Below are 20163 nucleotides of genomic sequence, written 5' to 3'. Positions count from 1 at the left end.
GTTCTTCATGTTCTTAATAGAATATTCTTGTAAAAAATATTCTCTTAAAAGTCCATAGCCGAGGGCACTAACAAACCACCCAAACCCTTACAAAGTAAATATATATTTTTCCATTAAAATATTCTATATTAGTGATTGTTTGTATATAATCTAAATTTAAAACCAATCACAATGCTGATTTATGTGATTGTTAACACAATTACAGTCAATGGCACGATTTGGAGCTACGCCACCACTGCAGTCCTGGTACCACACAGCTCATCAGCATGGATGCAACACTAAACATTTACAGAAACTCAGCAAGATTGAAAACAGACCTCTTCTGGGGAGAAGTGGGTTATTTGTGGTGTTTTGTTACTATTTAAACATAAAAAAGTCCTACTAACATGACCAGAATCTCTCTGTTAGCCTGTTTGATTCAAGGGAAAGAGCATTTTTTTGGGTAAGAGGAGTAGAAAGAGTGATAAAAAAATGGAGCTGGTTGGGGCAAGAAGGTGAAAGGGAAAGAAGAAGAAGAGAGGCCTTGGGATTTATGAGGCATGGAGACCAAGTCAATCAAATTTAGATGCGTCTAGACGCCGGGACAAGGACCTTCATGGGCCAGACAGTCAGGTAAACAAATGCACACTGGTTAGGGAGCCACAGTAAGACCAGCTTCAAGCATTGAACTTGAGACAAGTGTGTGTGTGTGTGTGTGTGTGTGTGTGTGTGTGTGTGTGTGTGTGTGTGAGTGAGTGTGTGCGGACGCTAATAAGAAAGAAAGAGACAGGGAATGAGAGAGAGGTAAACAGAAGAGAAAAGAAAAACAAGTGAAAGAGGAAACAGAAAGCACTACTCTGTCTGCACTCTTTCCTGTTATTCAGGTTTGTGTTTCTGCTTCTTGTCTCCACTCTCATTTGTTTTTCTGAGAGAACGGGGAAAACCTCTTCTGGTCGTGTAAAAAGTTGTCCTGGAGTCATCAGCTGCAGCATGGTGCAACAGCCTCTCCGCACTATATATCCCAGGCTGCAATGTGAGGACGCAAAAGTAAACAACAAGAGAACCTAAACAGAACCACACTGCCCTTTTAAAGCAACACTATATGTAACTTTTAGCTGCAGCTGTAGTTCCAATGAGACAACCTGTAGGAGGACCGAAGCGGGAAAAGTTACATAGTGTTGCTTTAAGATACAGACCATCCTTCAACAAACAGCGAGCAGCCAACAAGTGGCCCATCTTGGGAGAAACTTTAACAGCGAGCCTTCCCGTAATGATGATCCTCCAAAATGTAGTAGTACACACCACACTGATGAAAAACACAGTCATCTCATTTACTTGTCCTGGTGATCGCCTGATGGAATCACACAACTCTTTCCACGATTCTATTTTGATTAAGAGGTTGTTGATAATAAAGATGACAAGTCTGGTGATATTCTATATTGTTCTTGTTGTCAATAAATCCCATGAAGAAACCAAAACTAGCTACCATTGTCGTCCAAAAACTATTAAAAACACATCACAGAGAGCCACAACATTGCACTGGTTCAATCCCACATAAATTCTGCTTGAGTAACGTTTGCTAAAAAACTACAGTGCCTGGCACTTTTAGGAAATTACTGAACTTTTTAGAAAAAGCGAACTATATATATATATTTTTTTTTAAGATTATTTTTTGGGCATTTTTTTTTGCCTTTATTCGACAGGACAGCTGAAGAAATGAAAGGGGAGAGAGAGGGGGAATGACATGCAGCAAAGGGCCGCAGGTGGGAGTCAAACCCAGGTCCGCTGCATTGAGGAGTAAACCTCTATATATGGGCGCCCGCTCTACCAACTGAGCTATCCAGGCGCCCGGAACTATATATTTGGACCTGTTTTTGTTGTTGTTGAAGATTTACGTCCTCAGTAGAAATCAATGGGCTTGGGACTGAGAGTCACAATCAGGCTGTGGAAGCGAGGATGTTTCGAGAGAGACTAATATTGTTGGTTTCGTGGGCTTTGTTGACAATTAGAAAAATATATATTTCCAGCCGAAACCTTTAATTGAACAACAGGTACACAATAGAGTTGGGATTAAAAAAATCAAGCCACTTTGGCACCACAGTGTATGAACTTCAGATAAGCCTCAGCTCATCATTGAATATTCTATGTCAAATAAAATCAAGTCAATAGACAAGTTAAAAAAAGCAGCTTGAAAGAAATAATTTCAAATATATTGTCCTGCTTTAAAAGGGTGAGATCACTTCAGAAAGGAAGTAGAACAATAAATGTTACTGGTGAGCTTTAACTTAGTCAACATCTCCACCGGAACAGATGTCATCTACTAAATATCCACAACAATGAATCACAACCAGACTGGGAGTTTTCCCACCTGACACACATCCTGTAGAACAACTTCAGTCCTGTAGGTTTTGATAAAATCATCTAAAGTGCTGCGCCATAATTTGGTGGAGTCAACACTTAATAAAAACTCTTTAAAACAAGGGTGACTCAAACTCCGAACACCCGATCTATCTGACACCACAGCCTTTTCTGTAACAACAGTTATGTCTCTGCACTGTTTTGGTTCCTCGATGAGTGTTTTGCGGTCTGGGTGGAAAGAAAAAGCAACACAATAATGGCGGGTAGTGATGTTGGCAAGGGAGAATCTCATTAGGCCTGTACTACTGCAGCTGCTACCACTCAGCAAGAACGACTGACATCTGGGCAAAGTTAGTACAACCACATGGCCGAGGTTAGCACTATGTCGGCGCAAATAGGGAGGGACAGGGCGAAGGGCCAACTGCAGCCCATCATGCAATGGCCTGACTCGTGGGTCACGGCTATTTTACCAGCCCTCAAACTTATCCAGTCACCCACGAAAAGAGAGTGGGTGCAAGTGAGGGAGAGGAAGAGATGGAGAGTCATCCAGGAAAAGAGAGAAAAAGAGAAATAAACTAACAAAGCAGGTGGCGGGCGTCACTTACCAGGTTCCCCTCTTCTTCCCATCCTTCCACGCTTCCCTGGAGGCCCTGTGAAAACACACAGACAGAGCAGTAAATCCCCCAAATCAGCACTGCAGGGATGAGTAGAGAACAGCCGAGCATCACTTGCTGTTTCACTGCTGGTGGTCATGTGTTGCCTGGCATTAAGTTTGTGTGAACTGGCACAGCACTGAAATATCTTTGCCTAAGTGACGTGAGGACAGATTCAGACGTTAGAAATGACAACAAAGGATGCCATCAAACTCAGAACCAAATGTACTGTATGATTTTATGTCAAACTGGCATGTTTAGGACCGATTCTCTCCTCATTCTGGCTGAACATCAAGTTCATCAGACACCTTGCTCACTGCCTGGGTTTTATCCAGCTACCTTCTTCTGACCCTGCAGTGATGCAGTTGGCACCAGTGCACCACCAACTTTCCGGTAAAACGATTTCTGCTGTTGATGGAGAAGTCTGGTAAAGTTGTGAAAAATAGGAGAAGGGCTGTAGTGAAATCAGGAGATGATGTGGCCAGAGAGAGGGCCGACCTAGTCTCAAAGCTCATGCTGCTACAAGACCATTAATCATATCTACACCGCCACTGATCTGCGCCAGTGTCTGCCTGGGTATTTAACAGAAGTGTTGTTTTTTTTTGTTTTTTTTAAGATCAATTTTTATTATTTTAATATTTTTGAACATACAGAACAAACAAATACAATTGAACAAGAACAAAAACCCTCTACCACCCCCCACCCTCTGCGGTCTCAAGGAAAACAAAAAAAAAACAATAAACAAGAAAACAAAAATCACACCTTGCCTAGTTGCTCTCTTCTAATTCTGTGTTGAGATCATTAGGACCAATACCTGTGCTGCTGCGTTTTTCCATAGGTCTATAGTTGATGACTTGGCTTTGTTAAACCTTGCTGTAGAGAGCTCCAGCATAACTATGTCTAGGAAGTACGCCAACCACTGTTTTATACAAAGCGAGTGGGGGGGGAGCCAGCATTGAGCTATCATTTTCTTGGATGCGGTTGAGCCGGTTAGCCAAATTTTCTTCTGTCTCCTAAGCAGGTGTAATTTAGAGTCGTGATTAAGTAACAAAACAATCGGGTCTGTAGGAATTCAACATCCTACAAAGTGTTGTTTTTAAGAGATGGTGCAATTGACTAAAAAAAAAAAATTACAGGTTTCTGCTCAGGCTCAGAAAGACCGTCCACCCCTCCCCTTTAGCTTAGCAACTGCAACAAGGCACAGCAGGCTACGCTTTGGATTTCTCCACATGTTGAAGCTCTGTGTGGTGTTGTAGTAAGAGGGGCACTCTGCATTTAAAGTTTGGAGGGTCATGTCTTTTTTTAGCCTTATCTTATAACCATTACCTTTGTATTGCTTGTCCACGTATGTTTTTATTCATCCAAACAGGATGTCAGAATAAAATAACTGATCTTAAATTGTCCCTTGTTATACTGCTCTACCCTGCAGTATAACAACAATTCTGACCCGTTATTTCCATGTCCTCTACATGAATCATCAGCTAGTGAGGATTAGGGTTGGGCATCGAGAACCGATTCCTACTTGGAATCGTTTCAAAAATTACGATTCCATCGGAATCGTTTCTTTACTGGAATCGTTTAGAATCGTTTAGAGGATTTGGTTTCAAATCCGATTATCGCTTCCCAAGTTTTGGTTTCCGTAGCGGCCAGGCGCTTGTTGTGTCGCAGCCATGGAGCACAGTAAGCGCCGCTCTAGTGGGGCTTTATTTTACGTTGAAAAAGCGGTAAAAACTGCAAACCACCATTGACTCAAAATAAAACTTTCCTCTTATTTGTGAAAATAGGCATGTGAACCGTTTCAACTCCACCCCTCAAAGAATCGGAATCGAGAATCGATAAGAACCGGAATCGAAAGGAAGAATCGGAATTGGAATCAGAATCGTTAAAATCAAAACGATGCCCAACCCTAGTGAGGATGTTGACTTGCCTGCTACTTAAACCTCAGTCTTTTCACATGATATCATTTATGTTCACACATCTAATGATAGCTAGCTAGAGCTGTCGTTTCCGCTGGCAAAATCTATGGTCACCTGCCAGAATTGAGAAGCATGCTTTTGTGTGAAATCAAAGACCCATTGTTTCAAAGTTTATAATGAATTTCAAAAGGTAAATCTGCCACCATTATTAATGGAAACTGCATATGTGAGGCAAGAAAGTAGCGCAGCTGAAACAACAGTAACTAAACCTTCTGAAACTCTCCTGTAGGTAACACCATATTTCATCTCTTTCCTTCCATGTGCCCATCCTCCCACACTCAGTCCGGCTCTTGTAATGAAATGGGAACCATACTGGGTACTGTTCCTGATGCTAAGTGGCTGTGGCTACAGACATGTTTTCCCTATTGTCATTATTGGACTTGTTGTAGTGGCCTAATCACTTCCTGACTCTGCCAACCCTTTCAAAGAGACCTCAATCATGCTCCACCTCCTTCTACCGTCTACCTCTCCCTCTTTCATCCTTATTTCCCTCCTTTATGTAACAGCAATACGCTATTAATTACTTTGGAATTGAAGGAATAATAAGAAGTATCATGAAAAAAGAGTTAACTGCTTCCTGCATGTGCTCAGTCTACAGTGTACCATTGAACCAGATTTTCACCTTAGTACTGTTTCTTGTTCTTTATCTGATTCAGTTGCCATTTGTAGCTGCTGCCAGACTTTGTTGGCAACAAGAAGACACAATTGAAAATGTAACAATGGAGACTGAGTACAGCTGTGCACCTATGACTCCCATTTAAAATATATGTTTGAACAATTTTAATCATTTAACACCTCTACACCTTCAAAACTCAGCGCCAGCTAACACACTCTGCCAGCCGCAGCATTTACATTAATAGTCTCCATATTCCATAGTGGGCTCTACTTCCTCTGATTCAACCCCCGCAGCCATAAACAGCAGCATGGAGCGGTTCTGCTGGGGGCTTAGGCCTCTGCAGGGAGAGATGGAGCATTTCTCCAGGGCTGGAGGAGAGGGAGATGGGGAGGACAAGCTGGAAGGGTGGAGAGAGTAATATCTAAGGGAGTGGCAGGATGTGAAGGAAAGACGGGAGGGACAGAGAAACGGTGGGACCAGGACGAAAGATGGTGAAGAAAGAAAAAACGATGAAGGGAGTTAGTAGGGGATGGATGGATGAATGGATGGCTTCACAATCCCTTAAAAATCCTTGTAACACATGGTTGTTGGCCATTTAAAGTGCCTCCTCAAGCAAGGATATGCATTATAAGATATGGGTCACGGGGGGCCATGCCTGCTCTACCTTCATTTGAGACATAAAAGGCAGCCTTCAGCATGTTGACAGGTCAGTCGCCAAACGCTGGAGGAGCGGGCGTCAGAGTGACTGAAACATGGGAGCGAGATTGGTCCTGAGTGGCAGGGTTGAGGGGGAATGGAGTTGGGTGATGACAAGCTGATATAGGACTGGATTGACTGGAGGAATTAATGGGAAAAACAGCAGCACTAGAGAGCAAAGTGTGTGTGTGTGTGTGTGTGTGTGTGTGTGTGTGTGTGTGTGTGTGTGTGTGTGGAAGTACTACTCCTAGTACCTATTACAGGAGAGAGCAGTGAACGCATAACCACTGAGATACAGACAAACAAACACTCAAACACGCGGACACATGGCGTGACTTAGGTGTCAGTCTTGACTTCCTGTGTCGTAGTGGCATACCAGGTTCAGTAAATGTCACACACGCAAACCAAAATAGAAACAGTGTGTACGTTAGAGCGAGTAAGCGATAGTCTGGAGGATCATGTTTTACTTGACACAGTAATGGGATGTATCATAATTTGACTTCCCTTCCCTTCTTTCTTCGTCGAAGTCAAAGGTTATCAACATCAAAAGGAGACGAAACAAAGCTCAATTTTTCTGGGTGATCGTTTGGTTTAAACAATGTACAGCAGATGCTAAAGGAGCAGGCAGAGGAGATAGGGAATAGAAAAACAAGGGGAGTTAACAGATGCAAAAAAAAAAGATTGGGAGGACAAGTCCTTCACTCTTACAGGTGTTGAAAATCCCCCAAAGAAAGAAAGATGGACCTCCACAAATGTCAGGCAGTTAGGTAAGACAACTACATCATGTAGAACTCTCTGAGGGACACACAAGCAGTGCTGGACACATGCACGCTCAATTATGTCATGAATATGAAAATAGAGTGACAATAGACATGCATGCACACACGCACGCACGCACACGTGTTTGAACTTGTGGATAGTACATTTTTTGCCTGAAGCACTGTATCTCATGCTAACCCTAAACTTCTCTGTAGAAAAACATGCAGTCCAAAGTTTGACTGGGAGCAGCTAGCAGGGCAACCGCTCCCTTAGGACTGGAAGTGTTTTTGTATGAGAATGTCAAATACCTGAAAGAGACTGAAAGAAACAAACATCTGGATGTCTGCCTTGATTCATTCATTAGTCTTTACATGGGATGTTTTAGCGACTGGAGCATGACACACAGTCCTGTGTATAAGCTCACACACACATACTGTGCAGAAACACAAACACAAATTCCCATAATTCCAATACTGCATATTGAACCTTCCTGCTGACAAGTGCAATCGACCTGAGCGAGGTTTAAAGCAATTTCTCCGTCAACGCTTTCACTGGTTGCAAGTACATCTGTGAGCTAAAAACCACACAAACACAACCTCACTCTTTCTTCTTCTCTCAAAACATTTAGAGCAAGAATTTTTCAGGTGGATGTTACCAAATGCATCTAAATGTGCTCCCTGCATCTACAACACCTTTGGTCTCTGGACACGCACGCACGCACGCACACACACGCACACACACACACACACACACACACACACACACACACACACACACACACACACACACACACACACACACACCATCTGTTCATAGCTCGGCTTGATTTAGCTACTGTGACATTTCTCGCAAACAAAGTGCTTCCAAGGAATAAAGCGCAGGATTTGTGGAACGACCCCCTCTTCCACTCTTCTTTTAGGCCCCATTTTGTTTAAACCAACAACTGGGAGCAATAAAGAGCAAAATGAAAATAGCAGAATGTGATACTTCATATGCACAACCACAGGACTTACATCCATCCATCTATCCATCTATCCATCTATCCATCTACCCCCCTCTTCTCCACTCCTTCTTTGTTTCATACCCCCCCAATATTCCTCCTGCAACAGGGGAAAATTTAATTTAACTGGGGAGGAAGAGAAATGTGGGGTGGGGGTATGGAGAGGTAGGGTGTAAGTAAGATCAGCTTCTTGCTTCCATGTTAGCTGGAGGCAATGTGTCTCTATGGCATCTCCTCTCTCATTTCTTTTTCCCACTTAAGAATGTTTAAAAAAAACATCCCAGTAGCAGATTTTCCTCTAATCGCCTTTAAATACAATCATAGAAGAGGTGAAGAAGGCAAACTAGAGATTTGCTCCTAATCACTATTTCATACAGTGTATGCTCGTAAGACAGAAATACAAAACATTGTATTTAATTGCAGAGATGCTGTCCTAAAATTTGACTCACTAATTATTTATTGTAAACATACAGCATTTGTTTAAAATAACAAAATGGGTTGTTTTACTATTTGTCAAAGACTGAATCTATTTGCTCATAATGAGACGTCTGAGTCAATTCCATTGTAATTGTTTACCGCTTTGAAAAATATTTGTGAGGATTCCAAATGGGTACATCTGTTGAGCCTCTTTGTCTGAAACAAAACTACTTCTTCCTAAGTGTCTCCTGATCTGTCAGCGTTTCACTGTGTCCAACTTTGCCTCCAATAAGTTAGGGGACACATGCTGTGGTTGTAAGCAACAGAAAGAGAAAAAGACAATGGCTGTGATTCACATGGTGGTGATTCATTCTCCAGCTGCCCCGTGTCTCTACTGTCCTGGGTCAGCCCGGGTTCAGAATCTAACAGAACAGTTACCTGTAATCCAACCTCATCCCACAAATCTTCTCTTAAATCTTAAATGTAGATTTAATAAAGATCTGCACCACATGTATGCAAGGTGTTTAAATGATGCAATAATTTTCCCACATCAGTGTTTTCTTACTTTTTTGCAGCAGACTCAACCACGATACACTAAATGTACATCATATTCTGGAAATTGCATAATCCACATTTTAAAGTAGCGGTCTCAGTCTGTAGTCTTTGTCGTTGTAGTTTTCTGTGTTTTGTTACAATTGCTTTACTTCCATAATTTTTTTGGGGTCCAATCAGGGTGCACAAATAACTTTTTTATCCACCAGCCAAATAGCTAATGAATGTTCACATTTTTTCCAGCCACTCTATAGATTAACATTATTTTGTTTGGCTGGAGAGTGAAGCAAATCTACCAACCACTTTCATATTTGACCAGCATTTGACTGGTGGAGGCTGCTAATTTGGTACCCTGGGTCCAATAATTCTACAATGATTGCTAAATTAAATGTTTGTCTTCCTTTAAATACTATCTCCTTTCTCTTCTTACCTTATTACATCCTAATATATAGGGAAATAATGGAATGATATCCTCTCCTTTGCCACAAATTTGGCTTAAATATTTAAGAATGACACTTATGTTTGGGGTTAATTAGACCACAGAGAGGTCTATCTCCCTGTGAGAACTCTTACGAACAGGCTGTTATAAAACTCAAATAACAGAATTCCTAATAGACTAATTTTGGCTTTGGCAGTGATAGTGCTGCATTAGAAGTTTTGTCAACCCCAATCACAGATAAAGAGCACATGTAAATCTCTTGCATTTATCCATGTTTTACTGCTGGGGACGGACTGTGTCATTTTATTCTTATGAAACATGTCATCCAAAATCATGTTATAAAATAATGTTAAGTATGCTTGTTGAGCTGTTAAAGAGGGCTCGAGATTCCCTATTCAAACTAACAAAAAAACTGGCCATTTGCAATAGCTGTTGCAAGTTCAGCAAATGGTGCATTATCTCAAGTCATTGGATACTGAAAATTAATTCAGATTAGTATCAAATCAAAGCGGTTATCGCTAAAATGTTGTTCCCCTAATATTTCTATGTGTCTCAACCTCCAACTCTCATTCTCATGGAATATATAAGTGTTATATAAGTTATAAACTCTGCCTGTGTGTGGACCATACTTCACCTCTCTGACTGATGAAATGTGGTTTGAGAGAGAGAAAGAGAGAGAGAGCGAGAGCGAGAGCGAGATGCTGTAGAGTAAACATCACTCTGGTATTCATGCAAAGGTAATCTGTGATTGGGAAATAAGAAGCCAAGAACACATTGGTACCAAGTCGACCTTCCTGTTTTCATCAGTATCAAGTGTTGCGTGACTGCAGAGTGGATTTCTCTGGGCTGAGTGAGAGTGCATCTGTGTGAGAGGCTATCTGAGAGCGTATTTGTGTGAGGGCATGGACGCCTATTTCATGCCCGTGCGAGTGTGATCAACGTATAGCTTCCTTGACCCGCTCTGTCAGGGTTGAGTGATGCTGCTGTAAACCTGCATGTGTGTGAGTAAGAATGCATGCATGCTCTTATAGCTGCAGGGTTGTTTAGGTGTTTAGATGTCTGTTGCATTATTCATTAGGTCCTAATGAACGAAAAGCTTATCATGCCTGCATTTATTTGGCTTTCTATAATCTTTGACAGTTCATTTGTGTTTTTGGTGTGACAGAGCTTGCACTTGTGGAAAACTTGATTATGTGTTTATTTCTGCTTGTGAGCGTGCACAGGTTTGGAAGGAGGAGACCCCAGCTGTTGTGATGTCCGACAGGTGGTTTGCGTTGAGTGGCAGGCGGGTGCTGAAAGGCTGCCTGGGTAGTCACCGTGTGTCACAGCTAATGAAAGGCGAAGGCAGAGATGGGCCCGCCCCACACAGAGAGACAGACGTAGTCAAAACAATGAGAGTGCTCCAGCAAAACACAGTCAACACCAGCTGAGCACAGCAAATGAGAGCAGATCACAACAAAGTGGACCAGAGCACCCAAAGTTCAGCAGCCAGAAGACAAAAGCTTTGTCTTCAGGTGATTTACAGGCTCAAAGTAAGTCAGAAAAAGGCTGCGTGAGGATTGAAAACAGGGTTTCCCCCAGCAAATGGTTTTGCTGAGGCCACCCAGTTCACGGCGCATCTCACCGCGTGATTGATTCCTGTAGTAGATGACGGCCTAAACTCATTAAAGTGAACCTATGCTACTTTTAGCCACTGGCCATATTTATGGGTAATGATAGATGCTTACATTAAGTATGATATTAGGGCAATGTCAGCAAACTGACTCAGTGATGTCAGTTTGTAAAGTAATATTTAAGTTTGCTAACATTTGCCACCATAAGCTACTGTTTATATCAGACCAAATGAGACTGTAGCAGCAAAATCCTTAATTGTATTGAAGTGAGTTAAAAGTGTATTTTCTTGTGTATGAATGACACTTTTCATTTGTATGAAACAGAACATGTCATTTCTTCTATTTTTAAATATATGGCACTCGCTGTGTGAAAAGGAAAATCTCTCTTTCCTGATGTTGTTGTATATCATAACATTTTCAGAGGACAGCAGAGGCAGTTTTCGTTTCAGGAAATCCTGAAAAATGTTTGAGAGTTCAGCTGTTTGGAGTTTATTATGAGCACATGTTAATACAAGTGTGTCTGTAAGGTCTGTGTCCTGTTTTTGGAAAGAGGGCCCTGGCGTGACGATGCCTTAAATGGGTTGACCCCAGATAAACAAACTCTCCTCGACTGCAAGTGAATCACACGTGTACACGCACACACACATTCACACTCAGATGTATGTGTTTGTTGACACTGAGCATGTTGGCGTGTATGGGAGAGCCTTGGTTTTCGGCACCATTCATACAGGCTCCTGGGTGGTACTTCCATAAGGAGGAACTGTAACCATAGACGCTGGAATTTGAGCACTTGAGAGGATTTTAAGTAGCCTGGCTCCTCCCTCCTACTTACTTCCGCTCAATTTTTATTTCCCTTCAGTACTCCGTCTGGGTTTGCGGCATAGACATTATATAAGAATGGACCAACAGATCCCGTTGCACTGGACGGAGACCAGTGAAGGCCATTAGAAGCACTTTTCCGGTGATGGCGGAGCGTTACTGCGCAGCCTCCAACTGAGAGAGACGACGTAAATGTGCCGTGAGCAACGTGTCTGAAAGTTGGAAGTCTTCTGGTAGCTATGCCAAGAGAAATCTCAATCATTCTGAATCTTGCAGAGACGGAGAGCATAGGTATATGTAAGGCGATAACATAGGCACAGGCTAATTATTGCTAACTAAAGTTAACATTAGTAATTACACTTAAACAGCTAATGTGAGACGAAACTGCCTGTGAGCTTCTCCTGTACTATACGGTATTTCCTCTACTGTGCGACAATAAGTCGCGTGGTTATGACACAATCGTTATCGCCTTATCGCCTATTTTTACAAAAACGCCTGCTACGGAGCCATAACGTGAGGTACAAGGTAATGGAGCCTTTCATACATTGTCGTGTTTCTTTAGAAATAAACAATGGACAAATAGAGTCTTTAAACGCTTCAGATGTAAAGTTATTCGCTGTCAAAGTGGCGCCAAAATGAATGGCAGTCAATGGAATGCTAACAGGAGATGATGGCTTGGTAGCATCAAAATGGCGCCATAGGAGCTACGCGGTCTGAGGAGACGCTTACCCCCTTGGTTTACGGTATATTCTTGGGTTTTCTCCGGTCAAATATTTGTAGGTCCAATCAGTGAACAGAGGGAGTGGCTGAGAACGATGACGTTGAGGACGTGATCTAGAAAGATGTGAGCGAAGCCATTCAGTCCGTTGTGGCAGCAACGCTGCCGAATATCCAGAAGTTAAAGCCCGAGCAAGAACAATCTTTGCTGAGTTGTGTTGTTGGCCATGATGTTGTGGCCCTCCTTCCCACGGGGTTCGGGAAAAGTTTGATTTTCCAGCTCGCTCCGTTAGTGGTGAAGGAGTTGGCTAAGGCTAACGCTAGCGATGCTAATGCTAAATATAAGCCGATACTTGTTGTCGGTCTCCCCTCTTGTTGCACATGCGCATGACATACGTCACGACCAAACGTTAGCGATTGGTTATGGCAGATCCAATAGTTTTAAACTTCAACAGAGTACCCGCCTTCAAGGAAGTTAACACTTGTCAATGGAGAGAGGCCAGACTTTCTGTACAAATTAAATGTATGAGAGTCTGGTAGGACCAGGCTAGATTTTAAGCTCACTTGCACGCAAATGAGCAAGCCCTATCACCTCAACACACACTCCTCAGTGGCTTCAGCTTGGAAATAGAAATCCTGCACATTTTTCATGTTGTTCTCTCTCGTGTTTTGAGTAGCACTGGTTATTGACAATCCTTCTGTGACTAATTGCCACCCTCAGATGTGGGAACCACTGAGTCCCATAACGAATGGGAGACGTGCCATGTTGAGGTGAGAATGAGGGTTATGTTTGTAGATCATATCAAATTGGGGGCCACCGTTTGCTGCAAGGACTTCCAGGAAGTCTGGAGGTGTGAAATCCAGTCCTCAGGGAGAATAAACAAGAGGGTTAACACATAATGGCACAAAGGTGGAGTGGGAATAAAGAAAATACATGGGTCACCTTAGGGAGCACGGGGGAATTTGTGTCTTGAACATCCAAAGTGCCAGACCTCCTTTAAACGCAGACTTCCTTCCTTTCCTTTCGGATATTTCTTTTAAAAAATGACACAAGATTAAAGTATCAGAATCTTTAATGTGACGAACATCAGCAGCATCAATGTACGCAGTGGAAATTTGACAAGGATAGGAGTGTCGGTTTCGTCCAGTGTCAGTCTATGTCAAATGGTGGTCTATAACAGGATAAAATGCTCTTTTATCTTTGTATGCCTTATCCATTCATAAAATGTGGTTCTAGTTTGACGTTCTGGAACATGTTAGAGCAGGCCCGGGGAGCCGGGCATGGAGAGAGCGGGGGTAGGTCTTCAAGTGTAAAGGAATAAAGAGAAAAGTGCACTAATCACCATGACTTTAAACAAAAACTGCAACATTTGTGTGTGTGTATGTGTGTGTGGCTGTAACAGAAGACAATGTGTAGGGCAATGTGCGGGCCACAGTTGAGGAAACATGGTGTGAATGTTCAAAAGGGAGCTTCATTCCAGTAAGCCTCTTTCTTTTTTCCAACAAATCTCTGCCTTTCCCTTGGCTTTCTTAAGACCAAATTCCAGCCCTGCTTCCCTGTGCAATTTCTACCAACTGAAATCAAATTCTAATCTCCACCATTATTTCTCTCCTTTTTCACAGGTGTCTCACCCCTCATGCCCTTAGCTCTTACTTTAAGCTAGCTCTGGTTTCTTTCTCCTCTTCTCTCACACCTGAAACAGCCAGGCTAATTACAGCATCTGTGGAAGCCAAGGTGAGAGCATGCAATCTCAAAGCTGCCGGCCACGCACCCAATGGTTTATGGGCAACGTGGGGCAGGTGGTCCAGAGGCTGATTACACAGTTGTGACTTGGCGTGACATGATGCAGGCGAGTAGAACCATAAAACACACCAAACTGACAAAGTACACACAGTGGACCTTTGCAGACATGTATACTTGATATTACATGTGTTATTTTATCAGATAATCATAAAGTAAATGGCTAAGTAAGGAGACATGTGTCGTCAAATGTGTTTTTCCTACTTCCTACTCATGTAATGTATGCATCCTGCCACAGCATTCACATGCCCATAATAGCCCGTTCCTCCATCACTCACTCAACTTTCTGCCATGCAAGCTCCAGCCTATTTCTCTTACTCACCACCATTGAAACACTACCGCTTTATTTTTTCATTACCGCTCCTGATTCCACCAGCCTTGGCATACCTGGCCTGATCCATCCACTATGTGCCAATACTCTATTGTATGTGGTCTGGTAGTAATCATATCCCAGTGCATAGCCCTCTGCGCTGCCAACTCATTCTGGCTTAAACAAAAAAACAACATCCAATGCTGCCATGTGATACATGTGGATCAAGAATTGCTAAAGGATGTGATTGATTATGTGGAGCAGCGCCACGTTAGGTGAACAAGCCGTATTAAAACAGGAACATTCATGTTGAGGGCCAGTGTTTAACAGATGTGATGTTATCTTCTAAAACAAATGTGGTAAAAATGGTATGTAAATATATTCTGGATTACTCAAATAGAGTAGAATTTAGAATGAAGCCGATACTTTGCACTTCAGGATTAAAGGCTAACTGGCAAGACAATATCCATGTTGGAAAATATTCACATGGCTCCCTGAAACAATTCAAATGCCATTCATTGTAGAACAACTGAAAAAAAGTATAAGTGAACAGTCTACAATCCAGGGTCTTAGATGGGCTCATTGCAAACAGAACACATACATATGCACATGCACGTCAACTATATGTACACAGCTGTGATGTTGCCAGACCTACTTAAGGGGCCTAACATTTATGACAACATATTCTGACTTTTATGGCTGAATTAGAATATAAAAAATACAATTCAGAATTCAACAGAATTCATTCAAAAGACAAACAAAAAGGGCATGTGTTAGGACAAAGCAAAAACTGTTGTGCAGGACAACATTTGCAGTGATATACAATAGTGAGACACACAGAAGGAACAATTCATAAATATGGTTCTCATCATGTAATAATAAATGTTTGTATGGCTTATTATTTTAGTTTTTTCCAATTGTAATTATTTAGGTTAATTAATTCTCGATACCGATGATGCTTATATATCTACATTTTGGTACTGACTCTTCTATGAAAGCCTGTTTAAAAACAATAAAATAAGCCAAACTTCATAATGCATTAGTGTTTAACGTTGTCTAAGAAAAGCAAAGTAATAATTTATCTCATTACAGATTTTCCGGCTGGTTTTACAGCTTTAATATCTAGCCTTAATGACCAGGTGAAACTTTAAATTAAAAAACAGCACTCAATAAAAATCATTAAATTCTGCCTGAAATTCAACTTGACTATATCAAAGTCAGCAGCCTATAGCATCAAGTCATCTGAGCGGCGGCTGCAGCCTGCTAGGACACAAACTGTCGTCAGTGCTGCTGCCTCTGTGATCACTCATAAACTCTGTGGGATTTCAAAACGAGGGTATCAACTACTTTTTTAAAGATGATCATCTGTTTATTTCAAAGGCTTACACATACAGGTGTGCGTAAGGAGGATATAATTTCATAGTGCCTCAAGATACGATGCCATCACTGCAGGGTTTCTGAATGTCCCTCGCTCTCTGTGCTGTGAGGTTACTGATGTAACATAACCCATGTCCCCTTTCAATACTGCGTGATTCAAGGGCTAGAACAGTGTAGCGTGTCTACTGTATGTGTGTGTTGTGAAACTGCTCCTGTGGCAGGTGCAGACGTGCCCCAGTGTGAACTTTATCGGACGAGGTCATGTGTCACTTTATCCGATTGGTGGCTTCCATATTTGGTCCAATCAGCTGCTCAAGTTCCTGGGGTCAGAACATGGCTGGGATGGCTGTCGAGCCTTTGACACAGTCGGCGATGGACTGAAATCAGTCTGATGTTACAGCCTGTTGTGAGTTTACATTCGACCATTCATGTACCCACAGTATATAATATCATTTTCAATAAAAATTTGTCAAGGTATGTGGAGTTTTGCATATCTCTGGGCAGATGGCCCTGCCCGAGAGACATGTGTCTGAGAGCATTTACAGTTTGTGTGCGTGTGTGTGTGTGTGTGTGTGTGTGTGTCTCAAACTATGTTAGTTTGCGTGCCCGACAGCTGCGACTGTGATAGATGGCTGACACAGCTGATATGTCCAATAGCCTTCATGTGCAGTAATGAAAATAAAACACAGCTGGGTGTGCATGACAGAGGTATGTGCCGTTCATTGCTGTTAAACCAATCACATCTCTGCATCAATGTTCATAATGTAGTGACCTTGCATAAGGGTCCAGAGGAATCATGTGGGCTAAAGATCCCCAGCTGCAGAGAGAGAGAGAGAGAGAGAGAGAGAGAGAGAGAGAGAGAAATGCACAGGCCATCATTTAGTTCATTTCACTCAACACACGCTCATCTAACGCTTCATCCAAAGTCAGTCATGTCACCATACACATGTTTACTATTTGATGTAATGGGATTTATTCTTCCCATCCAATGTGAACACTGACCCGCCTTCAGCTCTCCTGCTGTACCTGGTTCCTGCCAAGCTACCTCAGCTGCTGGCCTAAAATCAAAATCCCCTCATTTTCCAGCTTGCCAACAAATGAGCCAACAACAGTGGAAAAGGAGGGAAAGATGGTTCTATATATCAGAATTTGTCTGGTCAGTGATTAAAGATTAAAAGATATCAGAAGGAATATCATTTAACAACCCTTCTCACTGAACCAAAACCAAGGAATGAGGCATTAAGCCAGGCTTGGAGCCACCCTGAGGTGTCATACTAGAACGTCTTCAGGACGGCTTCAGGTTTCAGCGATCGTCTGCCAGGCCAAGTGGAAGAAAACGGATTATAGTTGTAACGCCCTTCTGACCAACAGACAGGTTCTTGGACTGAGCCGGAGCCCCAGATCAATGGGTGTTGATGGTAAAATGATACATCAGTACTAGAAATACAAAATGTTTTATATTTTTATTCACAGGATGGGGCCTGTCTCATAAATCGGTCGGCGGAAGTTTATAGTAAAACTAACTATCTAGGGCTTTCCAACAATGGAGGCTTTGTCTGCATGCACCTGACTGTATCTAAGCCAATATGGCCTTAAACTAAATGGCTTTTACGGCACACTTCTCCCCTCTCAACCTTCTGTTGAAGCCATTTCTAAAAGCCCATTTTTAACAGATCCATTGTTGTAAAAAATCAAGGTGCAACAAGAGACCAAATGTTTCAGATGCCAAATTCAAATTCACTGTGCTTGTTTTTAATAAATGCAATACCAAGCCTCACATTTTGGCAGGTAACGATAACAGGACCTAATTATCTGTTCTGGCTGTCTGAGACTACAACAGAGGAGGAGCAGCTCAAACCTAAAGCCCCAGCTTATAACAGTGGAGTGAAGATGAAAACCAGACATTTAAACTCAAACGCACACATGGTAAAAGTGTGAGTGACTGGCAGTAATTTTCAGACATACAGTCTACTAATAAACTATCGCACCCTAACTTTACTTTGTGGATTCAATAATTCAACATTTCAGTAACTATACTTAGAGTTAGATGACTATACTTAAGAGTTAGATGAGAAGATTGATACTACTTTCATGTCTGTACGGTGAATCTACAGCCAGCAGCTAGTTAGCTTAGCTTTGCATAAGGGCTGTAATCCACATACACAACACTGCTTTGGACAAAGCCAGGCTAGCGTTTCTCCATTTCCAGTCTTTGTGCGTAGCTAAGCTAACCATCTCCAGGGTCATGTTTAGCAGACAGACATAGGAGCGATGTCATTCTTCTCATCAAACTCTAGCCAAGAAAACAAATAAGAGTGTGTACCAAAATGTTGAACCATTACTTAAACCAATCTGTTAAGTCCAAACACACCCATTAGGTTAGATAAACCTCTGACATGAAAACACATCAAAAGGGAGAGAGGATAAAGTAGCAGAAACATGTACGACAGGTTTACAACAGAATAAATAGTTTAACACCCAAATGATGTAAACACTGTTCCTGCAGGTTTTATAACCAAACCACCCCACAGGAGATGAAAGCACTCTTTGCAAAGTGACAGCAGAAGGGAGGTAGATAATGAATGAATAAAGTAAGGAAGAGAGGGGCAACAGTATGACCCTGAGAAACTTATCCCTAGTTTTTCTTTCTTGGCCTCTCATCCTTCCATGTCTGGCTTTGCAATGCTCTGATAGATATTAATGATACAAAGCAACACAATTCCAGTTTTTTCTTTCATCCCCAGTCCACAGCATGTTTCTTTACTGATCAATGTGCCCTGTCCTCCATCTTAATCAGACTTCATATGGTTCACCCCTGAGGCCAGATGGGAAGCACAAACACACACACACACACACACACACACACACACACACACACACACACACACACACACACACACACACACACACACACACACACACTTGGCATCAGCAGGCTGGTATTCAGTGCGTCCCAACACTTTCTGAAGTGCGTAACAAAGTCAGCATGCAACCTCCAGCCTTCAGGTTGATGGAGCCCATAAATCTGGCACTGTACTCCAACACAGGTCACCTCTGACCCTCACACATACCCATTCACATTTTCTTTGTTGGCGTGCCTGTCCTGTACACATTCACCCAATAAAAGATAGACAAGGAATAGAGGGTGAAGATGGCTTCCAAGTTTCTCCCAGGATCCCTCTGTGGTTGTGCCATACTATATTCTCACTCTGTCTCTCCACACCTCTCTCTTTCTGACCTCTAGGTTAAGAGCTGGTGTTGGTCTGAGAGGGATCCTCATGTCGCTGTCACGTCTTCCCGCCTGGATCTTGGCTTCCGTCTTCCTCTCACTTGCACACATCTCATCTCAACTCTCTTTTCTCTCCTTCTATTTCATATTTAAGATGGCTCGCAGTTGTCCTTTGGTATTCTCTAGTCTCGTAAACACCACTTGTCAGAGTGTCACCTTTCACCCATCCTCCCCCCACCCTCAAGAAGAGCCCTCGCCCCTCAACACACACACACACACACACACGCACACACACCACCCTCTTTCCTCCTGACTATCTATCTCGTCACTTTACTTGAGATAATATCCCACAGAGGGACCTAGTGTATATCTAACCTGATAGTCTGCTTTTAAAGAATAATGTTTTTAGTTCAATGTCATGCCAAGCATGCTCAGCAAAGCTACAGTGTTTACCTTATTAGTTTAGCGCGTACGAATGCTAAAAAAAGGGCATTCCTTAGTTTTGTAGGTATTTGTTCATAAATTAAAAGTGTTGGATTTTTTTATTTTTTGAGATATTTCAGTCTGAAACAAAGTGGTGGAACAACTGACACTGCCATTAGAGCCACACCTCTAGCATGGCTAAAATGTATTTGAATGATTCAGTGATAACTCCCTAAAGTAATTATTAAAATATGGGAACACATTAACAATGCTATAACAAAGAAACTTGAGCAGTAAGATGATCATATATAAAAATAAAACCACAAAGGCAAATAATTCCTATAGACAGAGATCACAGTGAAGAGAAACAAGCACACATCCAAAGAATACCAAAATCCTCTCCTTGTGTCCTGCCCACCAAAACTAAAC

General features: G+C 42.1%; 1 protein-coding gene across 12 annotated transcripts in view; it reads right to left on the bottom strand.

Moving 5' to 3' along the window:
• si:dkeyp-44a8.4 (collagen alpha-1(XXIII) chain) overlaps positions 1-20163 on the bottom strand; it is a 126015-nt gene that overhangs the window by 32004 nt on the left and 73848 nt on the right. For all 12 annotated transcript variants that reach the window (XM_031319434.2, XM_036007504.1, XM_031319436.2 and 9 more), the window contains exon 3: positions 2943-2987. In XM_031319434.2, coding sequence (XP_031175294.1) covers positions 2943-2987 — 45 coding nt within the window. The remainder of the gene's footprint in view (positions 1-2942; positions 2988-20163) is intronic.

This window comes from Sander lucioperca, chromosome 1 (assembly GCF_008315115.2).
Source record: "Sander lucioperca isolate FBNREF2018 chromosome 1, SLUC_FBN_1.2, whole genome shotgun sequence".
Taxonomy (NCBI): domain Eukaryota; kingdom Metazoa; phylum Chordata; class Actinopteri; order Perciformes; family Percidae; genus Sander; species Sander lucioperca.
This window is presented reverse-complemented; position numbering and strand designations above follow the sequence as displayed.